We start from the raw sequence: 17,820 nt of genomic DNA, 5'->3' as shown, positions 1-17,820 counted from the left end.
TGTTGGGGTGTTGCTAGTGATAGGTTAGGGTGTTGCTAGTGATGGGTTAGGGGTGGTTAGGGTGTTGCTAGTGATGGGTTAGGGGTGGTTGGGGTGTTGCTAGTGATGGGTTAGGGTGGTTAGGGTGTTGCTAGTGATGGGTTAGGGTGGTTGGGGTGTTGCTAGTGATGGTTTAGGGGTGTTGCTAGTGATGGGTTAGGGTGGTTGGGGTGTTGCTAGTGATGGGTTAGGGGTGGTTGGGGTGTTTCTAGTGATGGGTTAGGGTGGTTAGGGTGTTGCTAGTGATGGGTTAGGGTGGTTGGGGTGTTGCTAGTGATGGGTTAGGGGTGGTTAGGGTGTTGCTAGTGATGGGTTAGGGTGGTTGGGGTGTTGCTAGTGATGTGTTTGGGGTGTTGCGGTGTTGCTAGTGATGGGTTAGGGTGCTGCTAGTGATGGGTTAGGGTGTTGCTAGTGATGGGTTGGGGTGTTAGGGTGTTGCTAGTGATGGGTTGGGGTGTTGCTAGTGATGGGTTAGGGTGGTTGGGGTGTTGCTAGTGATGTGTTTGGGGTGTTGGGGTGTTGCTAGTGATGGGTTAGGGTGGTTGGGGTGTTGCTAGTGATGTGTGTGGGGTGTTGGGGTGTGGGGTGTTGCTAGTGATGGGTTAGGGTGTTGCTAGTGATGGGTTAGGGTGGTTGGGGTGTTGCTAGTGATGGGTTAGGGTGTTGCTAGTGATGGGTTAGGGTGGTTGGGGTGTTGCTAGTGATGGGTTAGGGTGTTGCTAGTGATGGGTTAGTGTGGTTGGGGTGTTGCTAGTGATGTGTTTGGGGTGTTGGGGTGTTGCTAGTGATGGGTTAGGGTGTTGCTAGTGATGGGTTAGGGTGGTTGGGGTGTTGCTAGTGATGGGTTAGGGTGGTTGGGGTGTTGCTAGTGATGGGTTAGGGGTGTTGCTAGTGATGGGTTAGGGTGGTTGGGGTGTTGCTAGTGATGGGTTAGGGTGGTTGGGGTGTTGCTAGTGATGGGTTAGGGTGTTGCTAGTGATGGGTTAGTGTGGTTGGGGTGTTGCTAGTGATGTGTTTGGGGTGTTGGGGTGTTGCTAGTGATGGGTTAGGGTGTTGCTAGTGATGGGTTAGGGTGGTTGGGGTGTTGCTAGTGATGGGTTAGGGTGGTTGGGGTGTTGCTAGTGATGGGTTAGGGGTGTTGCTAGTGATGGGTTAGGGTGGTTGGGGTGTTGCTAGTGATGGGTTAGGGTGGTTGGGGTGTTGCTAGTGATGGGTTAGGGTGGTTGGGGTGTTGCTAGTGATGGGTTAGGGTGTTGCTAGTGATGGGTTAGGGGTGTTGCTAGTGATGGGTTAGGGGTGTTGGGGTGTTGCTAGTGATAGGTTAGGGTGTTGCTAGTGATGGGTTAGGGTGGTTAGGGTGTTGCTAGTGATGGGTTAGGGGTGGTTAGGGTGTTGCTAGTGATGTGTTTGGGGTGTTGCTAGTGATGGGTTAGGGATGGTTGGGGTGTTGCTAGTGATGGGTTAGGGGTGGTTAGGGTGTTGCTAGTGATTGGGTTAGGGGTGTTGCTAGTGATGGGTTAGGGGTGTTGGGGTGTTGCTAGTGATGGGTTAGGAATGGTTGGGGTGTTGCTAGTGATGGGTTAGGGATGGTTGGGGTGTTGCTAGTGATGGGTTAGGGGTGGTTAGGGTGTTGCTAGTGATGGGTTAGGGGTGTTGCTAGTGATGGGTTAGGGGTGTTGGGGTGTTGCTAGTGATAGGTTAGGGTGTTGCTAGTGATGGGTTAGGGTGGTTGGGGTGTTGCTATCTTCTTTAGAATTGTCCTGTAGTTGATGATGTTGTTACTGTAGGAAGCTCTGTGTTTGTGGGTTTCTCTACTATACTTACTAATGTTGTTCTCTGTTTTCAGCATTTTATTAGATGAAGCTGGCCACATCAAGTTAACAGGTATGACCTTCTCTCTGTCTGGGCTGTGTGCTGTGGTGCTTCAGGAGAGGATGTTTGTTTAAGTGGGATAAAAGAAAGTGGTTGTGTAATGTGTGTAATGTATATTTCAGACTTTGGGCTGAGTAAGGAGTCAGTGGATGTTGATAAAAAGGCCTATTCATTCTGTGGGACGGTGGAGTACATGGCTCCTGAGGTCGTCAACAGAAGAGGACACAACCAGAGTGCTGACTGGTGGAGTCTAGGAGTACTCATGGTAAACACACACACACACTACCCCACCTATATCTAACCTGTATCTATAACCCCAACCTAATGTCTCTACCTGTATCTAACCTGTATCTATAACCCCTACCTAATGTCTCTACCTGTATCTAACCTGTATCTATAACCCCAACCTAATGTCTCTACCTGTATCTAACCTGTATCTATAACCCCAACCTAATGTCTCTACCTGTATCTAACCTGTATCTATAACCCCAACCTAATGTCTCTACCTGTATCTAACCTGTATCTATAACCCCAACCTAATGTCTCTACCTGTATCTAACCTGTATCTATAACCCCAACATAATGTCTCTACCTGTATCTAACCTGTATCTATAACCCCAACCTAATGTCTCTACCTGTATCTAACCTGTATCTATAACCCCAACCTAATGTCTCTACCTGTATCTAACCTGTATCTATAACCCCAACCTAATGTCTCTACCTGTATCTAACCTGTATCTATAACCCCTACCTAATGTCTCTACCTGTATCTAACCTGTATCTATAACCCCAACCTAATGTCTCTACCTGTATCTAACCTGTATCTATAACCCCAACCTAATGTCTCTACCTGTATCTAACCTGTATCTATAACCCCAACCTAATGTCTCTACCTGTATCTAACCTGTATCTATAACCCCAACCTAATGTCTCTACCTGTATCTAACCTGTATCTATAACCCCAACATAATGTCTCTACCTGTATCTAACCTGTATCTATAACCCCAACCTAATGTCTCTACCTGTATCTAACCTGTATCTATAACCCCAACATAATGTCTCTACCTGTATCTAACCTGTATCTATAACCCCAACCTAATGTCTCTACCTGTATCTAACCTGTATCTATAACCCCTACCTAATGTCTCTACCTGTATCTAACCTGTATATATAACCCCAACCTAATGTCTCTACCTGTATCTAACCTGTATCTATAACCCCAACCTAATGTCTCTACCTGTATCTAACCTGTATCTATAACCCCAACCTAATGTCTCTACCTGTATCTAACCTGTATCTATAACCCCAACCTAATGTCTCTACCTGTATCTAACCTGTATCTATAACCCCAACATAATGTCTCTACCTGTATCTATAACCCCAACCTAATGTCTCTACCTGTATCTATAACCCCAACCTAATGTCTCTACCTGTATCTAACCTGTATCTATAACCCCAACCTAATGTCTCTACCTGTATCTAACCTGTATCTATAACCCCAACCTAATGTCTCTACCTGTATCTAACCTGTATCTATAACCCCAACATAATGTCTCTACCTGTATCTATAACCCCAACCTAATGTCTCTACCTGTATCTATAACCCCAACCTAATGTCTCTACCTGTATCTAACCTGTATCTATAACCCCAACCTAATGTCTCTACCTGTATCTAACCTGTATCTATAACCCCAACCTAATGTCTCTACCTGTATCTAACCTGTATCTATAGCCCCAACCTAATGTCTCTACCTGTATCTAACCTGTATCTATAACCCCAACCTAATGTCTCTACCTGTATCTAACCTGTATCTAGAACCCCAACCTAATGTCTCTACCTGTATCTATCCTGTATCTATAACCCCAACCTAATGTCTCTACCTGTATCTAACCTGTATATATAACCCCAACCTAATGTCTCTACCTGTATCTAACCTGTATCTATAACCCCAACCTAATGTCTCTACCTGTATCTAACCTGTATCTATAACCCCAACCTAATGTCTCTACCTGTATCTATAACCCCAACCTAATGTCTCTACCTATATCTAACCTGTATCTATAACCCCAACCTAATGTCTCTACCTGTATCTAACCTGTATCTATAACCCCAACCTAATGTCTCTACCTGTATCTAACCTGTATCTAGAACCCAACCTAATGTCTCTACCTGTATCTAACCTGTATCTATAACCCCAACCTAATGTCTCTACCTGTATCTATCCTGTATCTATAACCCCAACCTAATGTCTCTACCTGTATCTATCCTGTACCTAGAACCCCAACCTAATGTCTCTACCTGTATCTAACCTGTATCTATAACCCCAACCTAATGTCTCTACCTGTATCTAACCTGTATCTATAACCCCAACCTAATGTCTCTACCTGTATCTAACCTGTATCTATAACCCCAACCTAATGTCTCTACCTGTATCTAACCTGTATCTATAACCCCAACATAATGTCTCTACCTGTATCTATAACCCCAACCTAATGTCTCTACCTGTATCTAACCTGTATCTATAACCCCAACCTAATGTCTCTACCTGTATCTAACCTGTATCTAGAACCCCAACCTAATGTCTCTACCTGTATCTATCCTGTATCTATAACCCCAACCTAATGTCTCTACCTGTATCTAACCTGTATCTATAACCCCAACCTAATGTCTCTACCTGTATCTAACCTGTATCTATAACCCCAACCTAATGTCTCTACCTGTATCTAACCTGTATCTATAACCCCAACCTAATGTCTCTACCTGTATCTAACCTGTATCTATAACCCCAACCTAATGTCTCTACCTGTATCTAACCTGTACCTATAACCCCAACCTAATGTCTCTACCTGTATCTAACCTGTATCTATAACCCCAACCTAATGTCTCTACCTGTATCTAACCTGTATCTAGAACCCCAACCTAATGTCTCTACCTGTATCTAACCTGTATCTATAACCCCAACCTAATGTCTCTACCTGTATCTAACCTGTATCTATAACCCCAACCTAATGTCTCTACCTGTATCTAACCTGTATCTATAACCCCAACCTAATGTCTCTACCTGTATCTATAACCCCAACCTAATGTCTCTACCTGTATCTATAACCCCAACCTAATGTCTCTACCTGTATCTAACCTGTACCTATAACCCCAACCTAATGTCTCTACCTGTATCTAACCTGTACCTATAACCCCAACCTAATGTCTCTACCTGTATCTAACCTGTACCTATAACCCCAACCTAATGTCTCTACCTGTATCTATAACCCCAACCTAATGTCTCTACCTGTATCTAACCTGTACCTAGAACCCCAACCTAATGTATCTACCTGTATCTAACCTGTATCTATAACCCCAACCTAATGTCTCTACCTGTATCTAACCTGTATCTATAACCCCAACCTAATGTCTCTACCTGTATCTAACCTGTATCTATAACCCCAACCTAATGTCTCTACCTGTATCTAACCTGTATCTATAACCCCAACCTAATGTCTCTACCTGTATCTAACCTGTATCTATAACCCCAACCTAATGTCTCTACCTGTATCTAACCTGTATCTATAACCCCAACCTAATGTCTCTACCTGTATCTAACCTGTATCTATAACCCCAACCTAATGTCTCTACCTGTATCTAACCTGTATCTATAACCCCAACCTAATGTCTCTACCTGTATCTAACCTGTATCTATAACCCCAACCTAATGTCTCTACCTGTATCTATCCTGTATCTATAACCCCAACCTAATGTCTCTACCTGTATCTAACCTGTACCTATAACCCCAACCTAATGTCTCTACCTGTATCTATAACCCCAACCTAATGTCTCTACCTGTATCTAACCTGTATCTATAACCCCAACCTAATGTCTCTACCTGTATCTAACCTGTATCTATAACCCCAACCTAATGTCTCTACCTGTATCTATCCTGTATCTATAACCCCAACCTAATGTCTCTACCTGTATCTAACCTGTATCTATAACCCCAACCTAATGTCTCTACCTGTATCTAACCTGTATCTATAACCCCAACCTAATGTCTCTACCTGTATCTAACCTGTACCTAGAACCCCAACCTAATGTCTGTCTCTCCTCTATGTTATAGTTTGAGATGCTGACCGGAACGTTACCATTCCAGGGCAACGACCGCAATGAGACCATGAACATGATCCTCAAGTAAGTCAACCACACTCGTTCTACAACATAGGTACTGTTATTTGAGTTTATTCATCAGGATCCCCTTTAGCCGACGCCAATGGGGACAGCTATTCTTACTGCGGTCAGACACATAACGAAAAATACATTACAGTATACACTACCGTTCAAAAGGTTGGGGTCATTTAGAAATGTCCTTGTTTTCGAAAGAAAAGCTATTTTTTGTCCATTAAAATAACATCAAATTGATCAGAAATACAGTGTAGACATTGTTAATGTTGTAAATGGTTATTGTAGCTGGAAACAGCTGATTTTTAATGGAATATCTACATAGTCGTACAGAGGCCCATTATCAGCAACCATCAGTCCTGTGTTCCAATGGCACGTTGTGTTTGCTAATCCAAGTTTATCATTTTAAAAGGCTAATTGATCATTAGAAAGCCCTTTTGCAATTATGTTAGCACAGCTGAAAACTGTTGTGCTGATTTAAAGAAGCAATAAAACTGGCCTTCTTGAGACTAGTTGAGTATTTGGAGCATCAGCAATTGTGGGTTATCCAGACCAGGTGATTAATGGAACTACAGGACTATAGCAGCCACTCTAGACCAGGTGATTAATGGAACTACAGGACTTTAGCAGCCACTCTAGACCAGGTGATTAATGGAACTACAGGACTATAGCAGCCACTCTAGACCAGGTGATTAATGGAACTACAGGACTATAGCAGCCACTCTAGACCAGGTGATTAATGGAACTACAGGACTATAGCAGCCACTAGACCAGGTGATTAATGGAACTACAGGACTATAGCAGCCACTCTAGACCAGGTGATTAATGGAACTACAGGACTATAGCAGCCACTCTAGACCAGGTGATTAATGGAACTACAGGACTATAGCAGCCACTCTAGACCAGGTGATTAATGGAACTACAGGACTATAGCAGCCACTCTAGACCAGGTGATTAATGGAACTACAGGACTATAGCAGCCACTCTAGACCAGGTGATTAATGGAACTACAGGACTATAGCAGCCACTGTAGACCAGGTGATTAATGGAACTACAGGACTATAGCAGCCACTCTAGACCAGGTGATTAATGGAACTACAGGACTATAGCACCACTCTAGACCAGGTGATTAATGGAACTACAGTACTATAGCACCACTCTAGACCAGGTGATTAATGGAACTACAGGACTATAGCAGCCACTCTAGACCAGGTGATTAATGGAACTACAGGACTATAGCAGCCACTCTAGACCAGGTGATTAATGGAACTACAGGACTATAGCACCACTCTAGACCAGGTGATTAATGGAACTACAGGACTATAGCAGCCACTCTAGACCAGGTGATTAATGGAACTACAGGACTATAGCACCACTCTAGACCAGGTGATTAATGGAACTACAGGGATATATATCAGCCACTCTAGACCAGGTGATTAATGGAACTACAGGACTATAGCAGCCACTCTAGACCAGGTGATTAATGGAACTACAGGACTATAGCAGCCACTCTAGACCAGGTGATTAATGGAACTACAGGACTATAGCAGCCACTCTAGACCAGGTGATTAATGGAACTACAGGGATATAGCAGCCACTCTAGACCAGGTGATTAATGGAACTACAGGACTATAGCACCACTCTAGACCAGGTGATTAATGGAACTACAGGGATATAGCAGCCACTCTAGACCAGGTGATTAATGGAACTACAGGACTATAGCAGCCACTCTAGACCAGGTGATTAATGGAACTACAGGACTATAGCAGCCACTCTAGACCAGGTGATTAATGGAACTACAGGACTATAGCACCACTCTAGACCAGGTGATTAATGGAACTACAGGACTATAGCAGCCACTCTAGACCAGGTGATTAATGGAACTACAGGGATATAGCAGCCACTCTAGACCAGGTGATTAATGGAACTACAGGACTATAGCACCACTCTAGACCAGGTGATTAATGGAACTACAGGACTATAGCACCACTCTAGACCAGGTGATTAATGGAACTACAGGACTATAGCACCACTCTAGACCAGGTGATTAATGGAACTACAGGACTATAGCAGCCACTCTAGACCAGGTGATTAATGGAACTACAGGACTATAGCAGCCACTCTAGACCAGGTGATTAATGGAACTACAGGACTATAGCAGCCACTCTAGACCAGGTGATTAATGGAACTACAGGGATATAGCAGCCACTCTAGACCAGGTGATTAATGGAACTACAGGGATATAGCAGCCACTCTAGACCAGGTGATTAATGGAACTACAGGACTATAGCACCACTCTAGACCAGGTGATTAATGGAACTACAGGACTATAGCAGCCACTCTAGACCAGGTGATTAATGGAACTACAGGACTATAGCACCACTCTAGACCAGGTGATTAATGGAACTACAGGACTATAGCAACCACTCTAGACCAGGTGATTAATGGAACTACAGGACTATAGCAGCCACTCTAGACCAGGTGATTAATGGAACTACAGGGATATAGCAGCCACTCTAGACCAGGTGATTAATGGAACTACAGGGATATAGCAGCCACTCTAGACCAGGAACATTAATAGACAAGAACAGCTCAAGGACAGAACTACATACATTTAAAAATGGCACACGTAGCCTACATATCAATACATACACACAAACTATCTAGGTCAAATAGGGGAGAGGCGTTGTGTCGTGAGGTGTTGCTTTATCTGTTTGTTTAAACCAGGTTTGCTGTTCATCTGAGCAATATGAGATGGAACGGAGTTCCATGCAATAATGGCTCTATATAATACTGTACACTTTCTTGAATTTGTTCTGGATTTGGGCTGTGAAAAGACCACTGGTGGCATGTCTGGTGGGGTAATTGTGTGTGTCAGAGCTGTGTGTAAGTTGACTATGCAAAGTATTTAGAATTTTCAACACATTAATGTTTCTTACCAGAAGAAGAAGTGAACTCTTAGTCAAAGAGAGACTGGCATGCATAGCATTTATATCAGACCTCTGATTACAATGAAGAGCTACAGCTTAACTAGGTCTTTCCTTGCAGCACTCGACCACATGACTGGACAATAATCAAGATTAGACAAAACGAGAGCCTGCAGTGTGGTGTCAAAAAAGCAGAGCATCTCTTTATTACGGACAGACCTCTCCCCATCTTGACAACCATTGAATCTATATGTTTTGACCATGTCAGTTTACAATCTAAGGTAACACCAAGTAATTTAGTCTCCTCAACTTGTTCAACAGCCACACCATTCATTACCAGATTCAGCTGAGGTGTAGAACTTTTTGTACTTTTTGATTTGTACCAAATACAATTATCTTAGTTTAGAGATGTTCAGGACCAGTTTTTTACTGGCCACCCATTCCAAAACAGACTGCAACTCTTTGTTAAGGGTTTCAGTGACTTCATTAGCTGTGGTTGCTGTTGCGTATATGGTTGAATCATCAGCATACATGGACACACATGCTTTGTTTAATGCCAGTGGCAGGTCATTGGTAAAAATAGAAAAGAGTAGAGGGCCTAGAGAGCTGCCCTGTGGTACACCACAGTTTACATGTTTGACATTAGAGAAGCTTCCATTAAAGAGAACCCTTTGAGTTCTATTAGATCGATAGCTCTGAATCCACGATATGGCAGAGGTTGAAAAGCCATAACACATACGTTTTCTCAACAACAGGTTATGGTCAATAATATCAAAGGCTGCACTGAAATCTAACAGTACAGCGCCCACAATCATCTTATTATAAATTTCTTTCAACCAGTCATCAGTCATTTGTGTCAGTGCAGAACATGTTGAGTGCCCTTGTCTATAAGCATGCTGAAAGTCTGTTGTTAATTTGTTTACAGAAAAGTAGCATTGTATTTGGTCAAAAACATTTTCCAACAGTTGACTCAGAGCTGGCAGCAAGCTTATAGGTCTGCTGTTAGAACCAGTAAAGGCCACTTTACCATTCTTGCGTAGCGGAATTACTTTGGCTTCCCTCCAGGCCTGAGGACAAATACTTTCCTCTAGGCTCTGATTAAAGATATGACAGATAGGAGTGGCTATAGAGTCAGCTACCATCCTCAGTAGCTTTCCATCTAGGTTTGTCATTATTGATCGATGACAATAATTTTTCCATCTCTCCCACACTAACTTTACAAAATTCAAACTTGCAATGCTTTTCTTTCATTGTTTTTCTATACATGAGTACGTTGGCTCACTATTCATTGGTGGCATTTCCTGCCTAAGTTTGCCCACTTTGCCAATGAAGTAATAATTTAAATAATTGCCAACGCCAAATGGTTTTGTAATGAGTAAGCCATCTGATTCGATGAAAGATGTAGTTGAATTTGTCTTTCTGCCCATAATTTCATTTAAAGTACTCCATTGTTTTCCTCCATCATTCGGTATATTATTGATCTTGGCTTCATAATACAGTTTATTTTTTATTTTATTGAGTTTAGTCACATAGTTTCTCAATTTGCAGTAAGTCAGCCAGTCAGATGTGTAGCCAGACTTATTAGCCACTCCTTTTGCCCCGTCTCTTTCAACCAGACAGTTTTTCAATTCCTCATCAATCCATGGAGCCTTAACAGTTCTAACAGTCAGTTTCCTAACAGGTGCATGTTTATCAATAATTGGAAGAAGCAATTTCATAAATTCATCAAGTGCAACGTCTGGATGCTCCTTATTCATCACATCAGACCAACAAATATTAACACATCCACATAAGAGTCACAGCTAAATCTTTTGTATGATCTCTTATACACTATTTTAGGCCCAGCTTTTGGAACTTTGGCTTTCCTGGATATAGCCACTATTGTGATCACTGCATCCAATGGGTACGGATACAGCTTTAGAACAAAGTTCTACAGTATTAGTAAAAATGTGATCGATACATGTGGATGATCTTGTTCCAGTAGTATTTGTAAACACCCTGGTAGGTTGATTTATAAAAGGAACCAGATTACAGGGACTGGTTACAGTGAGAAGCTTCCTCTTGAGCGGACAGCTTGATGAAAACCAAAACCAGTCAATATTCAGGTCCCCAAGAAAGCTCTTACCAGAACAGATACCTTGTCCTTGAACCTCAGGCCTAGGCCTGTCACCTGGGCCGGTGGTGGGTTTTCCAGTCGTGTGGGCGCGCTCAACCTCAATCTTTCAGTTTCTCCGAGGTCATTTCCCTCAGGCGAGCTGGAGGCACGGCTGTTGATTGCGCGTGCTAGCGGGCCGGGGCTAGCAGATGGATCTTCGTGGTCGTCGCAACGGGAAGCCTGTTGAAACCACATCAGACGATTTACGTCGGCAGACCAGTCGTGATGGATCGGCAGGGCTCCGTGTCAACACTAGGAGGTCCCGTCCGGTTGACAGAGAGGTAGCTAGCCGGGAGATAGCTCAAGGCTAACTGGGGTTAGCTTCAGGACAGTGGTGATTAGCCAAAAATGACAACATCCATTCGGTTGCAGCTAGCTAGTTGCGATGATCCGGTGTTAAGGTCCAGTGATTCAGTGATTCTGGCAGAAAATCCGATATAATAATAATAATAATAATATGCCATTTAGCAGACGCTTTTATCCAAAGCGACTTACAGTCATGCGTGCATACATTTTTGTGTATGGGTGGTCCCGGGGATCGAACCCACTACCTTGGCGTTACAAGCGCCGTGCTCTACCAGTTGAGCTACAGAGGACCACATATGCTCTGGCTCGATAGCGCGATGTGCAGACTGGCCGATAATTGTCCAGCTCTTAATTGTCCAGGCTAGAGCTGGTTGGTAGGTAGTGCAGGCCACAGCCACGGACAATGGTGAAGACCGCTAACGGTGGCTAATAGCAAGTAGCTAGCTAGCTGGCTAGTTTCAGCCAGAGGTTCTGGATAAAAATGTATGAAGAAATAATAGAATCCGTTCCACATTGGGTGAGGCGGGTTGCAGGAAAGTATATTTAGTTAAAGGATGGAAAGTGAGATTGAGAAATATATACGAAAAAGACAAAAAAACAGGCTATTTACATGAGGACACTACAGATAACACGACCGCACTGCTATGCCATCTTGGATATCCTATCTATATATAACTATAAATAACTGTAGAACCCAGTTCCTACATTTGAATATAAAAATGGATTTTATCAAACAACTATGCTACATTTGAGCTCTGGGACCCTCAGGATGACAAATCAGAGCAAGATTACTGAATGTAAGTACATTATTTACCTTCAGAGGTGAATGCATCAAACCAGTTGCCGTGATAAGTTTTTTGTTGTTGTGCACTCTCCTCAAACAATAGCATGGTATTTATTCACTGTAACAGCTACTGTAAATTGGACAGTGCAGTTAGATTAACAATTTAAGCTTTCTGCCCATATAAGACATGTCTATGTCCTGGAAAGTTTGCTGTTACTTACAAGAGTCATGCTAATCACATTAGCGCACGTTAGCTCAACCGTCCCATATACGGGACACCGATCCCGTAGAGGTTAACCTTTATTTGACCAGAAAGGTCAGTTAAGAATACATTCTTATTTATAGTGATGTCTCTCTCTCTCCCTCTCTCAAACATGTTTCCCACGACAAAAAACAACAAAGCGAATTAAACAAAACAAAGACAACAACAATCAGACATTAACAGTAAACAACAAGTTAATAGAATAACATCTAAAATATTCAATTATTAGCAGTTTCAAGAGTATAACATTAAAAATGTTACATAAGCTATGTACAGTGTTGTGGCAATGTGCAAATAGAAGAATGTACAAATAATGGGAAATAAATAGACTGATAAAGGTTAGATTTACATTTGTGTTTTTGACCTACTGGTTGACCTTTTCTTGTGGCAGCAGCTCACAAATTTGAGGGAAATATGTGTCTCTTCTATGATCATACGTTTGGCAGGTTAGGAAGTGCAGCTTGGTTTCCACCGCATTTTGTGGGCAGTGACCACATGCTGTCTTGTCTTGAGGAACGGGTCTGCCTATGGCGGCCTTTCTCAATAGCAAGGCTATGCTCACTGAGTCTGGACATAGTCAAAGCTTTCCTTAAGTTTGGGTCAGTCACAGTGGTCAGGTATTCTGCCACTGTGTACTCTCTGTTTAGGGCCAAATAACATTGCAGTTTGCTCAGTTTTTTTGTTGATTCTTTCAATGTGTCAAGTAATTATATATTTGTTTTCTCATGATTTGGTTGGGTCTAATTGTGTTGCTGTCCTGGGGCTCTGTGGGGTCTGTTTGTGTTTGTAGCAGAGTCCCAGGACCAGCTTACTTAGGGGACTCTTCTCCAAGTTCATCTCTCTGTATGTGATGGCTTTGTTATGGAAGTTTTGGGAATCGCTTCCTTTTAAGTGGTTATAGAATTTAACGGCTCTTTTCTGGATTTTGATAATTAGTGGGTATCGGCCTAATTCTGCTTTGCATGCATTATTTTATGTTTTTTGTTGTACACAGAGGATATTTTTGCAGAATTCTGCATGCACAGTCTCAATTTGGTGTTTGTCCCATTTTGTGAATTCTTGGTTGGTGAGCGGACCCCAGACCTCACAACCATAAAGGCCAATGGGTTCTACAGTATAACTGATTCAAGTATTTTTAGCCAGATCCTAATTGGTATGTGCCTTTTGATGCCGTAGAAGGCCCTTCTTGCCTTGTCTCTCAGATCGTTAACAGCTTTGTGGAAGTTACCTGTGGCGCTGATTTTTAGGCTGAGGTATGAATAGTTTCCAGAGGGGACTCTTCTCTAGGTTCATCTCTCTGTATGTGTTGGCTTTGTTATGGAAGGTTTGAGAATCACTTATTTTTAGGTGGTTGTAGAATTTAACGGTTCTTTTCTGGATTTTTATCATTTGTAGGTATAGTCCTAATTCTGGATATTTTTGCAGAATTCTTAATTGGGTGTTTGTCCTGTTTTGTGAATTATTGGTTGGTGAGTGGACCACAAACAGGGGGCAATGGGTTCTATAACTGATTAAAGTATTTTTAGCCAGATCGTAATTGGTATGTCAAATGTTATGTTCCCTTTTGATGCCGTAGAAGGCTCTTCTTGCCTTGTCTCTCAGATCATTCACAGCTTTGTGGAAGTTACCTGTGGTGTTGATGTTTAGGCCGAGGAAGGTGTAATTCTTTGTGTGCTCTAAGGCAACAATGTGTAGATAGAATTTATGGTCGTGGTCCTGGCAACTGGACCTTTTTTGGAACACCATTATATTTGTCTTGCTGAGATTTACTGTCAAGGCCCAGGTCTGACATAATCTGTGCAGAAGATCTAGGTGCTGCTGGAGGCCCTCCTTGGTTGGGGACAGAAGCACCAGATCATCTGCACCAGATCAATCGTTGACATATATGTTGAGTCTCAAGCTTTTTTTAATTCAACAAAGCATTTTTTTTTTGTCAATTAGTATGTGCAGGGTGTATACATGGTCTGTCGTACGATATTTTGGTAAGACGCCAATTTGACATTTGCTCCGGACATTGTTTTCACTCGCTCTCTCCTCTCTCCTCTCTCTCCTCTCCTCTCTTTCTCCCTCCCTCAGAGCTAAGTTAGGGATGCCTCAGTTCATGAGTCTAGAAGCCCAGAGTCTGCTGAGAATGCTGTTTAAACGCAACCCTGCTAACCGCCTGGGTAAGTCTCTTTGTTTATTTGGATCCCCATTAGCTTTTGCAGAGGCAGCAGCTATTCTTCCTGGGGTCCACAAAAAACATGACAAGTAACAAAACACTGATAGAACAGTCACACAAATTAACCACCTGTGTGTGTGTGTGTGTGTGTGTGTGTGTGTGTGTGTGTGTGTGTGTGTGTGTGTGTGTGTGTGTGTGAGAGAGTGAGTGAGTTACTGTCAGTTGTCTCGCTGTTGTGTGTGTGTTTTACTGACGGTGCGCTGCATCTGTGTAGGGGCTGGGGCTGATGGGGTGGAGGAGATCAAACGTCACGCCTTCTTCTCAACCATCGACTGGAACGTGAGTCTCTCTCACACACAAAAGTGAAATAAACACACTTTAGAAGACACAAAACAATATAAAACGATGAGAAAGTAACAGTTAACATTGACCAGTTAACATTACACTCACAAAGGGTTCAGAAAGATGGACATTTCCAGTGTTCTATTATCAGCTGTTTTAGTATGAATAGTAGGGGAAGATATATTGGTGGTATTTACAATGTTGTTTGGTTCCACTGGTTGCCCTTTTCTCAGGGCTTTGTGATGGAAGGTATCGCTTCCATTTAGGTGATTGTAGAATTTAACAGCTCTTTTCTGGATTTTTATAACTAGCGGGTGTCCTAATTCTGTTCTGCATATATTGTTTGGGGTTTTTGCGTTGCACACAATGTATATTTTTGCAGAATTTTGCATGCAGTCTGAATTGGGTGTTTGTCCCATTTTGTGAATTATTGGTTGGTGAGTGGACCCCAGACCTCACAACCATAGAGGGATATGGGTTCTATAACTGATCTTATTTGGGATGTCAAGGTTTATGTTCCTTTTGATGGTGTAGAAGGCCCTTCTTGCCTTGTTCAGGTTGAGGTATGTATAGTTTTTTGTGTAATTATTTGTGTGCTGAAGGGCAACAGTGTCTAGATGGAATTTGTATTTGTTGTCTTGGCAACTGGACCTTTTTTGGAACACCATTATTTTTGTCTGGCTGAGATTTACTGTCAGGGCCCAAGTCTGACAGAATCTGTGCAGAAGATCTAGGTGCTGCTGTAGGCCCTCCTTGGTTGGGGACAGAAGCACCAGATCATCAGCAAACAGTAGACATTTGACTTCAGATTCTAGTAGGGTGAGGCTGGGTGCTGCAGACTGTTCTAGTGCCCTCGCCAATTGGTTGATATATATGTTGAAGAGGGTGGGGCTTAAACTGCATCCCTGTCTCACCCCACGGCCCTGTGGAAAGAAATGTGTGTGTTTTCTGCCAATTTGACCTGCACAGTTGTTTGTGTACATGGATTTTATAATGTTGTATGTTTTTCCCCCAACACCACTTTCCATCAATTTGTATAGCAGACCCTCACGCCAAATTGAGTCAAAAGCCTTTTTGAAATCAACAAAGCATGAGAAGACTTTGCCTTTGTTTTGTTTAGTTTGTTTGTCAATTAGAGTGTGCAGGGTGAATACGTGGTCTGTCATACGGTAATTTGGTAAAAAGCCTATTTGACATTTGCTCAGTACATTGTTTTCACTGAGGAAAGGTTGGAGGGTTTGTATTTTGTCCTGTAGTTCATTCAATGTAATTGGAGAATCTAGTGGGTTCTGGTAGTCTTTAATAGTTGATTCTAAGATTTTTATTTGATCATGTACATGTTTTTGCTATTTGTTCTTTGTTATAGGGCCAAAAAGATTGGAGAAGTGGTTTACCCATACATCTCCGTTTTGGATAGATAGCTCTTCGTGTTGTTGTTTGTTTAGTGTTTTCCAATTTTCCCAGAAGTGGTTAGAGTCTATGGATTCTTCAATTACATTGAGCTGATTTCTGACATGCTGTTCTTTCTTTTTCCGTAGTGTATTTCTGTATTGTTTTAGTGATTCACCATAGTGAAGGCGTAGGCTCAGGTTTTCTGGGTCTCTATGTTTTTGGTTGGATAGGTTTCTCAATTTCTTTCTTAGGTTTTTGCATTCTTCATCAAACCATTTGTCATTGTTGTTAATTTTCTTAGGTTTTCTGTTAGAGATTTTTAGATTTGATAGGGAAGCTGAGAGGTCAAATATACTTTTTAGGTTTTCTACTGCCAAGTTTACACCTTCACTATTACAGTGGAACGTTTTGTCCAGGAAGTTGTCTAAAAGGGATTGAATTTGTTGTTGCCTAGTTGTTTTTTGGTAGGTTTCTACACTACTTTCTTTCCATCTATGGCATTTCTTAATATTGTGCAGTGCCTTTGGCTTTGATGCTTCATGATTGAGAATTGCTCTGTTCAAGTAGGCTGTGATTTTGCTGTGGTTTGATAGGGGTGTCAGTGGGCTGACTGAACACTCTGAGAGACTGGGTTGAGGTCAGTGATAAAGTAATCTACAGTACTACTGCCAAGAGATGAGCTGTACCGTAGGAGTCTCCTCGAAGCCTACCATTGACTATGTACAGGATGAGATGGTAAAAGCTTTGTGTTCCATAGTGTCTAGTGTTGGTTTCATGTGGTTTAGGCCCGGACCATTACAGTAGCTGTGAGCAGAGCATGTTGAGCATCTGATACATACCTCTTAGGTCGCAGGATGGGGCTTGGGCGGGTGTATTAGTGGGGGTTGGGCCTGTTGCTCTGCTCACGGCCTGGGCATATGAGGGGTGTCCGTTGCTTCTGTGTGAGGTGCTGGGGTTGCGGTTGAGGGTGACGTCCTTCAGGGTCCTGGCAAAAGTTGGGATTGCTGCCTTGTAGAGGTGGACCTGGTCGTAATGGCTGTTCCAGTCCAGGGTGGAGTGGAGAGCCAGGTAGACAGTAGGTTTTGAGGCACAGTCACAGGAAAGGCTTGCATTCACCCGCTGTATGGTGGCAAGGGGAATGTCTTTTCGTGGTACTCTCTCTGACTCTCTCAATTCAATTCAGTAGACTTTATTGACATGGCAAGTAAAATTACTTACATTGTCAAAGTATACATATAACAAAAATGGTGGGACCAACAGCAATAATAATAGTAGTAGTGGAAATGGGATTACCATTAACAGCAACTACAACAACACTATTAATGAGAATAACAATACATTAAAGCAATAGTAGTCGACCAATCTCAACATGACTGAGAAGACACATTACATGGTATGAAAGCCAAGACAAA

The 17,820-nt window shown here is 42.5% G+C and overlaps 1 protein-coding gene across 1 annotated transcript in view; it reads left to right on the top strand.

The window, feature by feature from the left end:
- Nucleotides 1-17,820, top strand: part of LOC311119459 (ribosomal protein S6 kinase alpha-6-like) — a gene marked incomplete at its 3' end in the record, with an annotated part of 55,850 nt that overhangs the window by 31,613 nt on the left and 6,417 nt on the right. The window contains exons 7-11 of the mRNA XM_084194147.1: nt 1,886-1,923; nt 2,034-2,176; nt 6,021-6,091; nt 14,590-14,678; nt 14,949-15,013. Of these exons, the coding sequence (XP_084050273.1) occupies nt 1,886-1,923; nt 2,034-2,176; nt 6,021-6,091; nt 14,590-14,678; nt 14,949-15,013 (406 nt within the window). The remainder of the gene's footprint in view (nt 1-1,885; nt 1,924-2,033; nt 2,177-6,020; nt 6,092-14,589; nt 14,679-14,948; nt 15,014-17,820) is intronic.

The sequence above is a fragment of the Coregonus lavaretus genome (genome assembly GCF_964263955.1).
Source record: "Coregonus lavaretus genome assembly, contig: HAP1_SCAFFOLD_2893, whole genome shotgun sequence".
NCBI lineage: Eukaryota > Metazoa > Chordata > Actinopteri > Salmoniformes > Salmonidae > Coregonus > Coregonus lavaretus.
Note: the sequence above shows the minus strand (reverse complement) of the source record. Positions and strands in the feature narration are given on the sequence as shown.